Source organism: Melanostigma gelatinosum, assembly GCF_949748355.1.
Source record: "Melanostigma gelatinosum genome assembly, chromosome: 15".
Classification (NCBI taxonomy): domain Eukaryota; kingdom Metazoa; phylum Chordata; class Actinopteri; order Perciformes; family Zoarcidae; genus Melanostigma; species Melanostigma gelatinosum.
Genome location: NC_136648.1, coordinates 14,160,688 through 14,176,542, shown reverse-complemented (window position 1 = coordinate 14,176,542; position 15,855 = coordinate 14,160,688). Strand labels below are relative to the sequence as shown.

The window sequence follows — 15,855 nt, the reverse complement described above, 5'->3', positions numbered from 1 at the left end:
TTGGATATCCTGAGGAAAGAACACACCAACGCTCGTGACAAGTTGTGTTCTTCCACAAGGTGTTTATTGTTTTTATTAACACTGATTATAATCAGCACTAAAATGAGGCACAAAAGCATTTGTTTGAGCTGGTTTCTTATTTCCTTTCCCTTTATGAACCACACTCCACTTCCAACATCCATTGGCTCCGAAGCTGTAGTTCTTAGTCACTTTGTTGATTCACAGAAAAATAATTGGAAACAATTTTTATAATCAGCATTTTCCCAGCAAAAATGCCTAACGTTCCCTGGTTCTGGCTTCTCAAATCAAATGAGGATTTTCTGCTTTTTCCCCACTTATAAGATTGTAAATTGATTATCTTTTAGACAAAACAAGCAGTTTGACTTTCTGATATTTTAGTAACCAAATATTAGTGGACATTGAAAAATAATCGTTACGTTCAACTAAAAGCTTTACCACGCCACTAACCAATCAAAGTGTTGGTTTACCTTCTAATATGGCTTAAGTTGCCTGTATGCTGTATGACACCAGAGTGTCTCTTGCCGAGCTGGGATTTCGGAGTTATATTTATCCCGTGTAACCCCCCCCCAGGGAATGGCAATCTGTAGGTCTGATTTCACTGATCTGTCACCTTCCGCCTCACCACTGGCTGCATATGTCTGTGGTTATACAGACATATGTTACAAATCCACATTTCAGTAAATGGACATTTATTGTGAACACTGAAGCATATAATGACAGGAATCAAATATCAGTTATAGCACAGTGAGATGCAAAAAAACTATACAGAGGATTGTGCACTAAGACAGAGCTGTTATAGTGTACAGGATAGTTGAGAATGCAAAGTCGAGCTCTGAAAAGAACAAAATGGAAACAAACTGAAGAGTGTAATCATTCTGGAAGTCAGGCGATGTGAGCCTATATGTTTCACGTTGTTACAGTGTTACATTGACATGGTATGAAACAAGTGATCAATTATTTAAAGAAACATTTTCTCACTCAAATTAAACCTCAAATGTAATAGATAGTCTAATCTTTCTACATGTCACACAAATTAAAAAGTTTCTGCAACACAGTCCATTCCACACCCGAGCAGAGACGCGATAGCTGCAGAAAACAGCTGTTAAGTTATGATAAACTAAAAACAAGTACAAACAAAAACAGTCCTCTACTTCAGTAATATGGTCTCCGTGGATTATTCTGTGGAAGCAAAAAAGAAACGCGAGATGAATTCAAACATTGTGGCAAAAATCTAAATGAATGGATCTGCAGCACAGTAATGGAAGAACGAAGCTCTAAGTCTCTAAAAATAAGTATGTTATTAAAACAACGAGTGTGGATTTCTACATGCTATTACACATTCAATTAACGGAATATTGTTACAACAGAAAACAATATGAAACAGATGTTACCAGTGGGTTGGGCCTGAAGCGGTACGCAAGCATCATCCTCTTTCTAAAAGCATCGTACTCATCATCACTCTTTGAGAGCTCCGCCGGACGGTCAAGTCCAAACCCTGCTCCGTTCATAGCGGTAGTTCCCCTAGAGCGAGACAGAGAAGGCCACTCAACACGCGCGTCTCTTTTCATGTATGCTTGGTCATTTCTGAATGAAGCAAAACCATTAAAATAACATCCTTTTCCACAGAAGATATTTGAACATGTCACAGTAGAAAAAGCACAGGTGTAATGTACAGGCCAGCCCACTGGCACGGCTCACTGGGACACGTGATGGAAAAAGTGCTGTCATTAATGGAATTAGTAACACCTGCGCATTTCCTGCCACGACAAGTCAAAATGTTGGCTGTGGGCTAGCAGTAGTTAGTGGAAATATGAATTCAACTGTTGAATTACAGATTCCCTGAATGATAAAGAAATGCGATGAAAGGCAAATGTGGTGAAGATGAACGCTCACTTGTTGACAGGGCCCTTGATGCCCTGTCCGTCACTGCCCAGGCCTTCTCCCTCCTTCCAGCCCATCTTCATGAGCATTCGGAAACCAAGATTCTCCACCGTCAACTTAAACTCTTTGTATTCCGTGTAATCCGGGTCTCGGCCCTCCTGCAAGTCAACAAGACTACAAGTGTTCATTCATGGCCATAACACACTGAAGTGGTGCACCGAGAAGGGGGAAGAAGGGGAGATTATTTAAAACGAATTCAGCATAAGGTGAGTCAAGATTCTTCTATTATTTAGTTGGTTTAACTGGAATATAATGAACACTGGCATCTGGAGAAAAGGGCGTCTAGGTTGCTCTGTTGCCACAGTGCCTCTGACCTGGATAAGCAACTTGAAAACAGAGGCATGGACGGATGATTACAATCCTGTTTACAGACATTTCCAACTGACCCTGGCCCTACTAAACTGTGTATGTATGGCCTTCATTTAAAGGGCAAACAGCTTCTACAGACTCCACATGAAACAAGTTCTATTGTACGCTGAAGAGATCCTGCAGGGAATCGGTACATTTTTAGGTACATTCTTTTTTTATTTTCTCTGTACACGTCACGCCTCGTAAAATCACACATTCAAAGCATTTAATGACCTGTGGGATGTCTGAAAAGCAATTATTGACATTAGCTGCCTCAAAAAGGAGTCATCTTTATTTACCTCTAAAGCTGAAACTAATGGAAGAGGGAAACCATCGCTCCTTCCCCGTTAGGCTGGAGAACAAGTGAATTCAGAGGCAAACAAACCTTGAGTGCCTTGAAGGTCTCCATGAACTTATCCAGCTCCTCCGGGGGCAGGAAGTCACCAATAAAATGTTTCCCTTTACCCATATCTGTCAGAGATTCAGCCCACTCTGGAAAAGTACAGACAAGATGTTTTTTTTTCTTTCAAGCAACAGCTGATCACTAAAACCTCACAAGAACTGATTATCAAGCACCGGCAGCTGCTAGTGTTGCAGAAGCAAGGCCAATACTCCACACTGATGGTGAACCTTACCGCGGGTCTTCTCCATTTCCAAATGTCGGAGACGATGCTCCCAGGTGCCCGCCTGCTGGTCCACCTCTTCGTCGCTGTCATATTCATGTTGGTGGTCCCTAATGGCCTTCTCCCACATCACCTGCATCTCTGCCATCGCACGTTTGTGCTTCATGATCATGTCGTACATCTCTTGCATCTACAGAGCGTGTGAGAAAACATTAAAAATAAAATATTTTTGGGGTGGGTGGACTTTAGGTATCGTTAAAAGTTGCAGTTGTGCAACTTTCCCGTAATAAATATGTTTGGTTGGCACTTTCATACCTCTTGTTGTTCTTTGATTTGTTTCTTCTGATCCTCAGATAGCTCTGTCACTCCTACCAGACCGAGAGGCTTTCCCTTCTTATAACCAAGAGTTCTCAGATCCTGGACTGAAAAAAAAACGTTACCACAAACTTATATATTCATAAATGAATCATTGGATCGGCCGATAGTGAGCCCAAAATAGCCAATTAATATGCGGTTTCAAAAACGATACTTTGTGCCATTTTATCAATACCTATAATGATCGCAGTACCAATTTCTTAACAATAATTACATTGTGTTCTATGACTTTTCCAAAATGCATATATTAGCATGTACAGGTTGGAAAAGAATAGACAACGGCTCCAAAAACATATTGACACCACTCCCAAGTTTTATGTTCATTACTTTCATTCCCCAAAAGAACTTAATGTGTGAACACAAATATATTTACAGCACGTAAACAAGTTTAAGTACCGGAGAGAGAGGGTGTGATGGGTTCTGGAACATTATACTCCGGAGGAGCGATGATGGGAGGAATGTGCAACTCCACTTTGTCATCCTCAGACCCCCATCTACTCTTTCTCTTCCGCTTGACAGGCGGAGTTTCGGCCTCTTGAATGTGGAGTTCGGGGTTCAGTGGTGGAGGGATTACAGATAATGGTGGCGCGGCTGGTCGCCGAAGGTCCGTCCAGGATTTCTCTGCTGGAGGTGAGGAGCCCTGGGAGGCTGCGGCCCGATACTCCCGAACTTTCTCTTTGTAGAAGCGGTGGGCTGGACTTTGGTGGTCATATAAAAAACTGAGAAGCGGGGGGGGGTGGGGGCAGTAGATATTTTGTGTAAAACCAGGCTTTAATAGTGTAAATAAACAGAGTGACACATATACAGTGACTGACCTGAAGGCAGGGTTGTCTCGGTTTCGCTCAGCAGCAATGGCTTCCACCTCGGGGCCGCTCTCGACCACAAACCTGGCCATCTTCTCAGCCATCTGCTGGGTTTCCGGGTCCACTGGGGGGGAGACTTTAAGCAGCCTATCAGTACTGGAACTCAATTCAAACTCGACTACTGTACCGTACTCAACTGGCCCTCACACAGCACCAGTCTAGAGCTAATAGGGGATAAGAAGAGGAAGGAGGGGCAAGGGGAACAGGGGTGGTGAATGGGGAACTGTATGGATGCGAGGCTTTCACTGTCACAAAGTCAGACCACGTGAAGCCCAGAGAGGCTCCACCATATACACTGTGAAACTTCTATCTGCAGGTACAGTGCTGTGCACACGTCAGGACTAGAACATGTACCCCACCTTCAAATTCCTAATACCATGCAATTGGGCACAACATAGGGGTGAGCAACATGGATGTTTATAGTGCGTATCACAGTTTACTGGATAAAGTGTAGACCAATCCAAAAACACATATGGTTTCGTTCAAACACAGGAGTATGAGAGAAAAACTAAAGAAGCCATGACTTGTATATGCACAGACAAAAATAAGAAGCAGTTTGACGGTGAACCAAATTAGTACCTGGACGAAAAATGTTTTTATACCGATGTAGTCAAGTGAAAGTCTCCAGTTAACAGGAAGAGTTGAATTGGTCCTGCTGTGTGACGTCAGCAGGAAGTAATATATTCTAGTTCATCTTTGACAGTTACTGTATTACAGTAACTGTGCATGAAACAATCTAATGCATCCGTGAGGGAAGGACTTGGGAGTGGATGCATACACAGACGTTTAGGCTAGCACAACACATCATAATGTTTACAGACGTCCCTGTGAAGTCATATGGTGGAAACTGGTAATGAAACGGACAATGCTGTATTGACATTGTTGTCCGGAGTGCGAGAAGAGGTAATCTTACCATTATCTGACGTATTCTCAGGTCTTAGCAAATCCTTTCTCAAAACGGCAACTCTGTTTTTGAAGTAGAGATACTCCATGGTGCTCCTATCGTATAAAAATCTGAAAGGCAAAGATGACATTTGAAATGAGATGAGTTTGTAAGAATACCGTAAAAGTAAATACGTCTGGATGAGCTACATTGTCCTTCAAAAACGTACGAGAAAACAGGATTGTCCTTGTAGTCGTCCTTGGCTTTTCTCTCCAGCTCAGCTCCTCCCTCCGCCACAAAGGAGGCCATCTTGTCGACAATGAGTCGGATGTCTGAATCCTCTGGGGGAGAGACTTTAAGCAGGCTATGAGTACATTTACTCTAAGGGCACCTATGTCAAAATGCCAATCACAAGGCACCGGAGTATGCAGACGATGCACTGAAAAGTCCGAGCCGTGGAGTTGTCCAGAGATACACTGGAAAACACAGGCCCTGAATTACCTTTCATATCTAAGAATCTGGAGTAATCGTCCTCTTCTTCCTCATCTTCATCGTCCGGAGAACAGAACACGCTCGGCCTCTGGCTGAGAACAGGATTTTTCTTGGAGTGCGAGTAGTTCTTGAACTGACTGAGCATGCTACTGACTCCGAGGCCGGGCCGCTTGCCAACGAGAATGCTCTTTTTCTGCAGCGTGTTTCCTCCTGGTAGTGAAGTCGAAGCTGTGGGAGATCTGGCATCAGTGGTGGAAGCTAGAAAGAGTATGAAACAGGACACATCATTTGTAAAAAATAGCATAAGCCTTAAGGGGTATTATTCTTTCTGATTCAACCAGAACATTTGGCGGGTAACCAATGTAACTAGTTTCCTTAGGTCAGCATGGCCTCTTTAAAAACCTCCCACAAACCGTGCAGCTGCCAAGGACTAAGAGTAGGCAAAGCTACAAGGTTACAGCGATTACTCAGTGTTCCAGGGTTGCTCTTGCTGTGTTAAATTCCACTACACAACATCACAGCAATACTCTACTTGTGATAAGGAGAAGACAAAAACACGACTGTAACCTTTTGGTCACTGTGCAGAACAAAGTACTACTAACCAGAGCCATTGTTGGGTTTGTCCTTCTGCATTCTCATGAACTGCTGTAAGAAGCTTCCATCGTTTAGAAACTTGTTTGAGGAACCGCCGTGAAAACTGGGAGAACTGTTGGGATCAGAATGAATGAAATGGGTTTAAATACTCTTTGTTAGAATTAAAGGCCGATGTTTGGGTCAACGATACTGACCAACAGGACCAGTCTCAAATATTCAACTGTACTTAACAACTAAAACGATGTACATGTGTTGAATATGGCCGTAAGTATATCGATACCTTGGAGGCAGGGGTTTGCTCGGGGTTTGTACGTTCACTTTTGCTTGCTCTGCCATTCTGGCCTCAATCTCCCTCTTCTTCTGAGCTATCAGCTTCTCTTGCCGGAGAATATTCATGTTCATCTTGCTTTTCTGCGGCTGGATGGGCTTGGACTTCCATCCTCCACGCCCTAAAGCAAGATTAAAGGGGAAATGCAATATAACAACACAATAAGCATGTTATGCGGCGGAAGAGCTGGCAGTTGAGGGAGCAAAAAGTAAAATGACATTTTCTCAATTAGGTTTCAAGGTTAATTTATTGTCAATCTACAACACAGAGTTGCACACGAAATGCAAGCTTGTAGTCCATTTATGATACACAAGAAAAAACAAGAACCGTTTTCCAATGGTGGATTTTCTATTACATTGTTGGATTTTACTGGGGTTCAACTTCCTAAGGCAGATACACACACACACACACACACACACACACACACACACACACACACACACACACACACACACACACACACACACACACACACACGTCTAACGTTGTATTGCAGAGTAGCATTTAAGAAAGCTTAACTTTTAAAAGCTAATAAGAACTGTGGCATTGTGTCATTCATTTAGGATATTAACGTTACAGTTTGCAGAACTAATGAAACTCGGGTAACATTATTTGTTATGGTACGTAAATATAATACAAATTGTCTAATATATGAATTCACCTTGTTATCTTAGCCGACAGCTAGCTAACGTCTTGCTGTTGATCGAGCAAAGGGCTCCTCCGGCTGCATGAGCCCGATAGATCAAATGAAGAGCTAACGGCTAACCTGGCTAACTTAAGGGTTCAGAATAACTCAGACAGCTGCTAGTTACATGTTCAGCCCTAGCATCACAGTCAAAGTCACAGTAAGGACTTACCTGCATCGCTATGCTCCATGGTCGCAGCGGGAGGAAATATCTATTTCGAAAAAGACGCTCACGGACTACAATAAGGCCAATCGCTGCTACCGAAATAGCTGATTTGTAAGTTAAGTCTACTAGCAAACACCACAACAAGACTTCCGGTTGTTGTTTTTCCAGAATAAAAGCATTATCTCTACTACTGTCGCAAAGTCGTAAGTGCATGGACTACATCAGAATACCCAATCAGAGGCCAGGACGCACATGCTGCAGGTCATAGGCCTCTAGCGATGTCTGGGGCTCGTAGCGCCAATATATCTGCTGGGAGGGCTTTGTTACTTCAACTAGCCTGGCAATGTGTGTGCGTGTGTGTGTGTATGTATGTGTGTGTGTGTGTGTGTGTGTGTGTGTGTGTGTGTGTGTGTGTGTGTGTGTGTGTGTGTGTGTGTGTGTGTGTGTGTGTGTGTGTGTGTGTGTGTGTGTGTGTGTGTGTGTGTGTGTGTGGTGCTGAGCTCCCTGGCCTTGTCCTTGAGTAGGCACAAACTCCCCAAAAGAGAGAACGGGTCTCTCTGTTAATCTACCCCAGGGAGAGGACGCAGCTCCCATTATCCTGAGGAGGTTAGGACCTGATGCACTAAATTATCAGATGCCAGAGTCATGACTGAGGTGCTTTCCCTCGGCTGTTAGGATCACTTGGTGAATTGAATAGCGGAATAAATAATTATGCGACAGAGCATCATCAGACTGCAGTGTTTTCTGATGACAGCTCAAAAGGAACATTTTGAGAAAACATGCGTGTGGTAGTTTTCCTCTCAATGCTGCACCCAAACTAGCCTACACCGGTATGTTATTCAAACTAGGATATAGCCCTGCAATAAACTTTGTGACGGCTATGATAATCAGTCTTTGTTGACATGTGCAGTGGTGTCGTATTAAATTCAAGAATTTAGAGAGATTTTTCAAATGTTCTGTCCCCATCATTGTAGGCCTTGAACAGGGCTGGGCAAAACATACTCATAACATCTTCAGTTTCAAAACTCGAAAATGTAATTTATTGCATGTGTATTATATTGCTTTGCATCACATTTTCAAATGTATTATACACTCTTAATTGCTGTACTTTCTCAACATACTAATATTTGGAGCACAATCTGCAGAAACCCGACTGTGTGCACTGTTCTCAATATCTTAGCATGAATATCTGAAAATGAGGGCTGGGGTCCATATTTTAGTGTGTTATTAACGACAGGTATTATGGAAAGTACCGACATCATATGGAAGAGCAATGATAGAAAGACTGTACAGCGTCCAATTTATTATTTCAATTAATTTAATCAATTCTATATTACTTCTTCTGCTCAGCATAAAATATGTAGCCTCATAGTTAAACAATTATGATTAAAAAAATATGTTTTTATGTAACTAAACCATTTTATATGCCACATAATAAGTGATGATTGAATATAATTTCCCAATAAATGTTTTGTATATTTGTATGTGTATTACATGTGTGTAGCATGGAGGGGCTCCAATCACCTTTAACTTTTTTGTTTTAATTTGAAAGAAAATATTAAACCGGAAGTCTTCTTCTTGATAATTTTTTTGTCCTGCTGCCGCTAGTCTCTCCTTTTGCAAAAGTCGGGTTGTATTGTCCCTCGTTGCTTCCCGTTGGTCTCGCACGAACTGGTCTGCTTAGAAATGGCTGAAGCTCCACCACGGCCCTGCCGGTTTTTTTGTCACCAGTGTTCAGCAGAGATTAGTCCGCGTTTACCGGTAAGGACCCAAGAGACACATTTGCCTCCTTGAAGAATGAGAATGAAGAATGAGTTTGGGCTTTGTGTGGTTTTATGTGTATTTTGTGGCTCGCACCTAGTCACGTCGGTCCATTGCTGCTGTGTAGCTAACGTTACGCTAGTTAGCTAGTTAGCCACATAGGCAACAACGGTCCAGAGTGACGGTCAAGTGGTAGTAATGTAGTTGGTGGGTAACACTCACGTTATGCTCTTGTGTTGTAGACATACCATTTCAGCTTTATGGCGGCATAATAAACAGCAGCTAGCTTAGGTCAAGGTTTCATAGCGAGGCGTTTAACGTCAGCAAGCTGGCTAACAGGAGAAAGCTTAGGCTCGCTTTCTAAACCAGACTGTCCAGGGGCTTAAGGCACGTTTTCATTTAAAGATTTCCAATTAGCTAACATAAAAACGCTTAATGTAAATGTCTTTTCCATAAGACTTGCCATTAGCTTATTGTGGAAACACCGCAAAGAGCAGGAACACGTTCACAACATCTATCCGAAGCCAGTCTCAATCAGTGTTGTGTTATCGGTGCACTTGCCTGCCACAGCAGTGTGTCGGTGGCCATTCATGGGAAGCTTCTTGAATGTTACAGTCACGGTTATTTATTGACAGCTGCTTACCTGTGTGACACGTGCTACAGCTTAACGTGACTCTGGAGAGTATGTTAACTCATTGGGAGTGCCCACAATGTGTTACAGCATGTAAAGTTAACGTGTTCTAAACTGCTGGATGATGCTGATTACATGTGTGGTTAACATCGACATTGGGAACATATACCGGTAGTCTGCACTTCACAAAGACCATGTTTGACATTTCTAGACATCATATATTGGGTTGACCTGCACCTTGCTAAAACCCATGCAGTCTAATACAAGCCTTGTAGTAAATCCAACTTGTATGAAGGTTATAATATTCAGTTTTAAGTGTCAATGATCATTTTGGAGAAATGCTCTATTCTGATGCTGTTAAATTGTATTGTGTTAAAATGAGAGGCGTTTCTACTACTTTGTCCACCCAATTTATATCGGTGACGTTCGACCAAATATAAACATTTCTCAGAATAACACAATAAAACAATTCAAAAGCAGCGTGCAGCCTCCAAAATGACTGTAAAGTTGAATCACCCCCTTTACTAACACTCTAAACTGTTAAATTAGAGAGCAATACTTTTAGCTATGTGTACATAATAAACAGACACCTGTCTATATGTTGTGGTGTACACTATATATTCACCTTTATATCTTCACTGTAGGACTACACCTGTCCACGCTGTGATTCTGGTTTTATTGAGGAACTGGCTGAGGAACGAAGGTATGGAGGGTTGTTCTGGGTTTTTTTCCTCATGAATTTGATTAATGTGATGTTTAAGTGTATTTTTAAGTCTTAACTTTTCACTTTCTTAACCACTGTATTTGTGCAGTACTGAAAATGGTTCTGTGTCATCGTCCTCCACCAGTGATCATAACCGGCAAGCCTTTGAGGTCAGTGTGGTGCGTTGAATCAGTTGGTTTCAGGACGCATTTTGCACCCGGCACCGTGATTTGACGTTGCCTCTGTCTTTTCTACTAGAACGTGGATCACCAGCACTTGTTCACGTTCCCTTCCGGGTACGGCCCGTTTGCCCTCGGGATTTTTGACGAGAACTTCGACCTCCGAATGCGGCTACCCACAGAAGACAACCGCGACGCAGAGAACAGGAGAGAAAGGGAAATGGCATCGCGACAACGATACAGTGCGCGGCAACCCCGCGGCCGCCATGTTCCTCGACGGCAGGGTACGCGTCCCGAAGGAGTGCCCACACTAGAAGGGTGAGACTTTTTCACCAGCAGAGTGTGTTGAAGGTTGTTGTGGGACGCAAGAGGATGCGGGTCAAATATGTGCTGCTTTTGTTTGAGTTATACATGCTTCACATGTTATGGTAAAAAAACTCTTGAACAACATTATGTTTAGATACATTTTAATATGTTTGCTTAACGAAAGGGACCTGTTATACATATTAGTATACACATATTACCTCATTCAAAAAGTATAAAACACAAAATATCTAGTATTACCATTATAATAACAAAGAGCCACTATTCCTGTAAATACCAAACGGCAGATGTTTAGTATTACCATTTGTATTTGAGTATTAATATATATTTACGACCATAAAACTATTAGTATTTACAGAAAATGTCCATTTGTGCAATTAGTTTGATTCATTGAAGGTGTTTTTCTTCCGGATGCAGAATTATCCAGCAGTTAGTAAATGGAATCATTGCACCTACAGCCATGCCAAATATGGGGATGGGATCGTGGTGAGTACAAGAAACTGCGATGCATGTTTGTGTACTTGTTTCATATCACCAAGTAACGTCATATATTTTTTGTTGTTGACTACCTTCTTGTCGTGCAGGGGAATGCTCCATTCCAATCCAATGGACTACGCCTGGGGGGCCAATGGTCTTGATGCTATCATTACACAGGTATAGAAAGTGTTACTTTTATATGACAGTGGTGCATATCAATCAGGCGGCTACAATGTCCCAATAACCTTTTTAAATAGAGCCACAGGAAGTGTGCTATTTATAATATCATAATACATAGTATATTTGTATTGTATAAGCAATACAATGATACCAGGATACAATGTACTAAAAGTGTTTTCTACACTTCTAATAAGTGTTATTTTTTACCCTGTTGGCACGAAACAAATAGCGCTCAAACTTAGTGAAGAATTCATCCTTTAAATCAGACACGTAGTTAAGCTAGATATTAGAAGTGAATGTCTAAATGTTGTAATTTACAGAACAGCCTTGTTGTCCTGCAGATGATCCCACAGCCATTTATTGGGGTTCTGTTGTTTTTCCACTTGTAGTTATTGAACCAGTTTGAAAACACGGGTCCGCCTCCTGCAGACAGAGAAAGGATTAAGAGTTTACCCACCGTCACCATCACAGAACAACATGTGGGTAAGTCCACGTCTCTCTCTTGGATCACATCTGGCGTTGGCATGCGTGTTTGCTGATCCGATCACAGGAGGACCGCTCCGAGTACGTCCGTTCTCGTCGGACTGTTGTGACCACTTGGGATCGGATCTCACTTCCCCACTCTGTAAGAAAATGAACACTTACACCATTTCCGATTGCAAAGACCAAATGCTTTATTGTTTTTAACAGGCGGGAGGCAGAAGTGCTAAGCCTAGAGCGAAATAAACAAAGAAGAAATCAAAACAATACAGACTGGTCGTGTTCCAAGCAAACCAAATCACCCAAGAAATTTGACTTGTAATATATCTCTATCCATCCTGTATCCTCTATCCATTCAGCTTGTTTATTAAAATGGCGCCTTTGGCGCGCAAATGGCTGCGTACTTCCGCTACCGCAGAGGACGTCTGGTGAGGAGGTCCTTCATTGAGGCTCCAGGACACACTCGTACCCACCCTGCTAAAATAATGTGGCCACATCCAAACGTGGTCTGAGCGATTGGATCTTAAGCCCTGTTCAGACCTGGCATTAACGTGAGCCTTGTGTGATCAGATCACAAGAGGACAGCTCCAAGTATCCCGGTTCACACCTGGCATTAGAATGTGTCTCCACATGTGTCTCGAGACTCTGTTTGCAAATAAACACGTAACCTACATAATTTCCACTTGTTGTTTTTAACCGCTGGGAGAGCGCAGCAGGCCAGTAATATACTACAGAGTTGTGAATTCCGGTACATTTTATGAACCTACAAATACCGGGAGGTCCCAGGGGTCCTGCATATAAAACACTCGCACATCACCAAAAAGCTATTTAGCAATATAACTACATTTGTTAAGTTGCCAGTTGAGTAGGCGGTCCTTCAGTGTGACTCAGGATTCATTGGCCTAAATGCTGCTAAAAGAATGGCGCTATGTGCGTCACAGACCACCTCCGAATGTGGTCTGAGCGATCACATGTCAGTGCGTCCTCGAGGCGTCTTGGTGCATTCACACCTGCAGTTTAAAGCTGTGCGTCTTGGATGATCCGATGTGAACGGGGCCTGTCCTGACAGTTACTCACTCATGAAATGTTGTGCTATCATCACAGACGTATGCAGGAAGTTTCCTGAGTATTCTTGTCGGGGGAAGTGAAGCAACACTCCCTCAACTCAAATAAACAGAACTGGTGTGATGACTATTTTCATTGCAGCTGACTCATGTGACCGAGGTTCTGTAACACACGGACCGACAGACAGACAGTGTGTTGTTTTCTGTTTGTGCAGGTGCTGGTTTAGAGTGTCCTGTGTGCAAAGAAGACTACAGCGTTGAGGAGAATGTTAGACAACTGCCATGCAATCACTTGTTTCACAATGACTGTATAATACCGTGGCTGGAACAGGTATGTAAATCTAATATCTACCGTATTACGGATGTCCCAAACACATTCACACATTGTGCTTTGTAAAAACGTGTGAAAAACGCACTGCAGTGTGAGCAAGTGAACTGCAAAACCACATAAAACTGATGTTTTGCCTCCCTTTTTGAGACATGCTCCTCTTAAGTACTGTTACACTGTACAATTGGAAAAACTTACACAATTTTTTGTATGCAACCAGTCATGTGCGTTTGATGTACAGAAAATGGGAATTTGTCCTTGTTTCCTACAGCACGATACATGTCCCGTGTGCAGGAAGAGTCTAAGCGGACAGAACACAGCCACAGACCCGCCAGGGTTATCAGGAATGAGCTTCTCTCCCTCGTCCTCCTCCTCTTCCTCCCCCAGCTCACCTAGCAATGAGAATGCTGCCAGAAACTCCTAGATGTTCACCGCCACCGTCGCCTCACATCTGGAAAACAAACCTCACGATGAACGAGAACCAACGCCTCTCAGCCGAGACCGGGACAGTAGTCCGTCTCAATGCTAGGGGACGATATGAGTCGAGTTGAAACTGTGAAATCTATTGCAGATTTGAAGTCATCATGCCTCCCTCTGTGCTGAGCGGACAGCGGGTCCAGCTCAGAGTACTTGAGGAGGGCGGACTGGGCCGTGTTGAAAGAGGATCCAGAAAGGCTGCGAGGAGTCATACTAAAAGAGAGATTGTGTCCAGAGCTGACGTGAGCTCAGTTTGAGCCAGAGTGGACTGCTTTTTGATGGAGACGTGTGTTTGCCACAAGGCTGGGGCACATTTTATATTTAAATAACAGAATGCTCTTTTCTTTTTTAAAACATAGCCTGTGGTGGTGCAGAGTTCATAGATGTGTAGCTGGAGAATTCATTTTGAATGGTCAGCCACTGTACAGCTGGTGGATCAAAGTAAAGCCTGAGTGTGTTCATCTGATTCCTATTTATTTGCACTTTTTATTTTGCACGAAATTCTGTCTGATCTTGAGAATGTGAATTTGGGTAAACTACTGAACAACAACAAAAAGACCACATGTTTTGCATTGAATAAGACCTTTAGGACTTGTTTATCTGTTTTTATTAGATTCTCTTTTTATCAGAGATTGATCCAGTGAGTTTGCGTCTTGACACGGTGAAGATCCTCACAGCTCGACAGTGGACACATTTTTATTCTCAAGGGAAAATAATCACCGACCTACTTACAAAGCTCAAATGAGCCCGAACCTAAAAACGGCATGGGCATATCCTCTGTGAAACTGGCCAAATGGGTTTCACAAAGCAAGTGTTTTATTTACAGATTTTTCATACAGTTGCAATAAAGTACTAAAACAAACAAGTTTTGAAGTTCCTGTTAATGATGAATGTTTTCACAATCGTGTCCTACCTGTTCTGTTGTAGGAGGTTTATTTTTAACACATTTTATAATGCTTCAATGTCAATCAAATCCCAATTGTTGATCGGGATAAAAGACCCCACTTGGAATTTTTTTTATGTTTTGATGCTTTACAAGATTGAATAAAGAGTTAATGTGGCTCTTAAAACTGATCAACAGAAAAATACCCTTTTAAACAATGGTGAAAGCAGATGGTTACAAAGATATCTAAATTACAAAATTAGAATATGAAATACTTGTTTGTATTCAGCCCCTTTAAGGACACACCTCAATCACCGCTGGTGCAGCCAATAGATCCTGTTAATTGCAGACATTTTGACTAGTCAAGTCTGGAAAATGTATTTGTGGACATATTTCTTTCTTTAAATCCTGTGGACAGTTTTGTAAATTAACGTTTCGCTACAAACGCGAAACATAATGGATCTGGTCTTTTGTCATAGATGTATGTTACAATTCTAAAATACTGTGATGTCCATATCAAATAAACTAGACTCAACAAGTTAAATCACAAAAAACATGAAGACTTTCACAGGGGAAGTTAATGTTAAAGTTAATGTTGATAAACTGACTCGCTGACTTCTTTTTAGCAATAATTAACAAACAGGTGGCTGATGAGTCACCAGGCCAGAGGTTTACATATTCAAATAAATACGAATAACAAATTTAATTCATCTTCCAGAAGTTACCAAAGCAAACATGAAATACTGTTTGTTTGGTTTTTAGTGGCTTATTTACGAGACCTTGGCAGCGCAAAGGCTGACTTAAAACAAGAGATTCTCAATCATCCTCTCATTTAGTTTTACTGTTTCAGAACATTTGTCTTTTGTTCCTCACCGATCAGGTAAATGCTTTTGAGATAAAAACCCTTTTAGCTCCTGAGCAGTACTCCAACGTGTCTGTGTCATTCATACCAACGCTTCTTTTCATTTTCTTGCCATTTCAGTGAATCGCAGCATCCTCTTGGTCTCTGTCTTTTATTGAAAACTGTGAAGAGAGCGTCTCACCGCTGC

General features: G+C 42.1%; 2 protein-coding genes across 2 annotated transcripts; one reads left to right on the top strand and one right to left on the bottom strand.

Moving 5' to 3' along the window:
* Positions 1 to 51: 51 nt before the first annotated feature.
* On the bottom strand, positions 52 to 7,444 carry sugp1 (SURP and G patch domain containing 1). Its single transcript, XM_079285471.1, has 14 exons — positions 7,326 to 7,444; positions 6,421 to 6,589; positions 6,149 to 6,252; positions 5,556 to 5,804; positions 5,284 to 5,407; positions 5,085 to 5,185; positions 4,124 to 4,247; positions 3,705 to 4,027; positions 3,249 to 3,355; positions 2,946 to 3,123; positions 2,696 to 2,802; positions 1,915 to 2,060; positions 1,413 to 1,542; positions 52 to 1,200 (listed from the first exon to the last, which is right to left on the bottom strand). The coding sequence occupies exons 1-14, from the start codon at positions 7,342 to 7,344 to the stop codon at positions 1,174 to 1,176; spliced, it is 1,908 nt and encodes a 635-aa protein (XP_079141597.1). The 5' UTR covers positions 7,345 to 7,444; the 3' UTR covers positions 52 to 1,173.
* Positions 7,445 to 8,977: 1,533 nt separating this feature from the next.
* On the top strand, positions 8,978 to 14,756 carry rnf126 (ring finger protein 126). The gene is made up of 9 exons (XM_079285477.1): positions 8,978 to 9,080; positions 10,356 to 10,414; positions 10,524 to 10,584; positions 10,673 to 10,911; positions 11,335 to 11,403; positions 11,502 to 11,571; positions 11,964 to 12,057; positions 13,334 to 13,449; positions 13,718 to 14,756. Exons 1-9 carry the CDS (start codon positions 9,006 to 9,008, stop codon positions 13,868 to 13,870), a joined length of 936 nt encoding a protein of 311 aa, XP_079141603.1. The 5' UTR covers positions 8,978 to 9,005; the 3' UTR covers positions 13,871 to 14,756.
* The last annotated feature ends 1,099 nt before the right edge of the window (positions 14,757 to 15,855 follow it).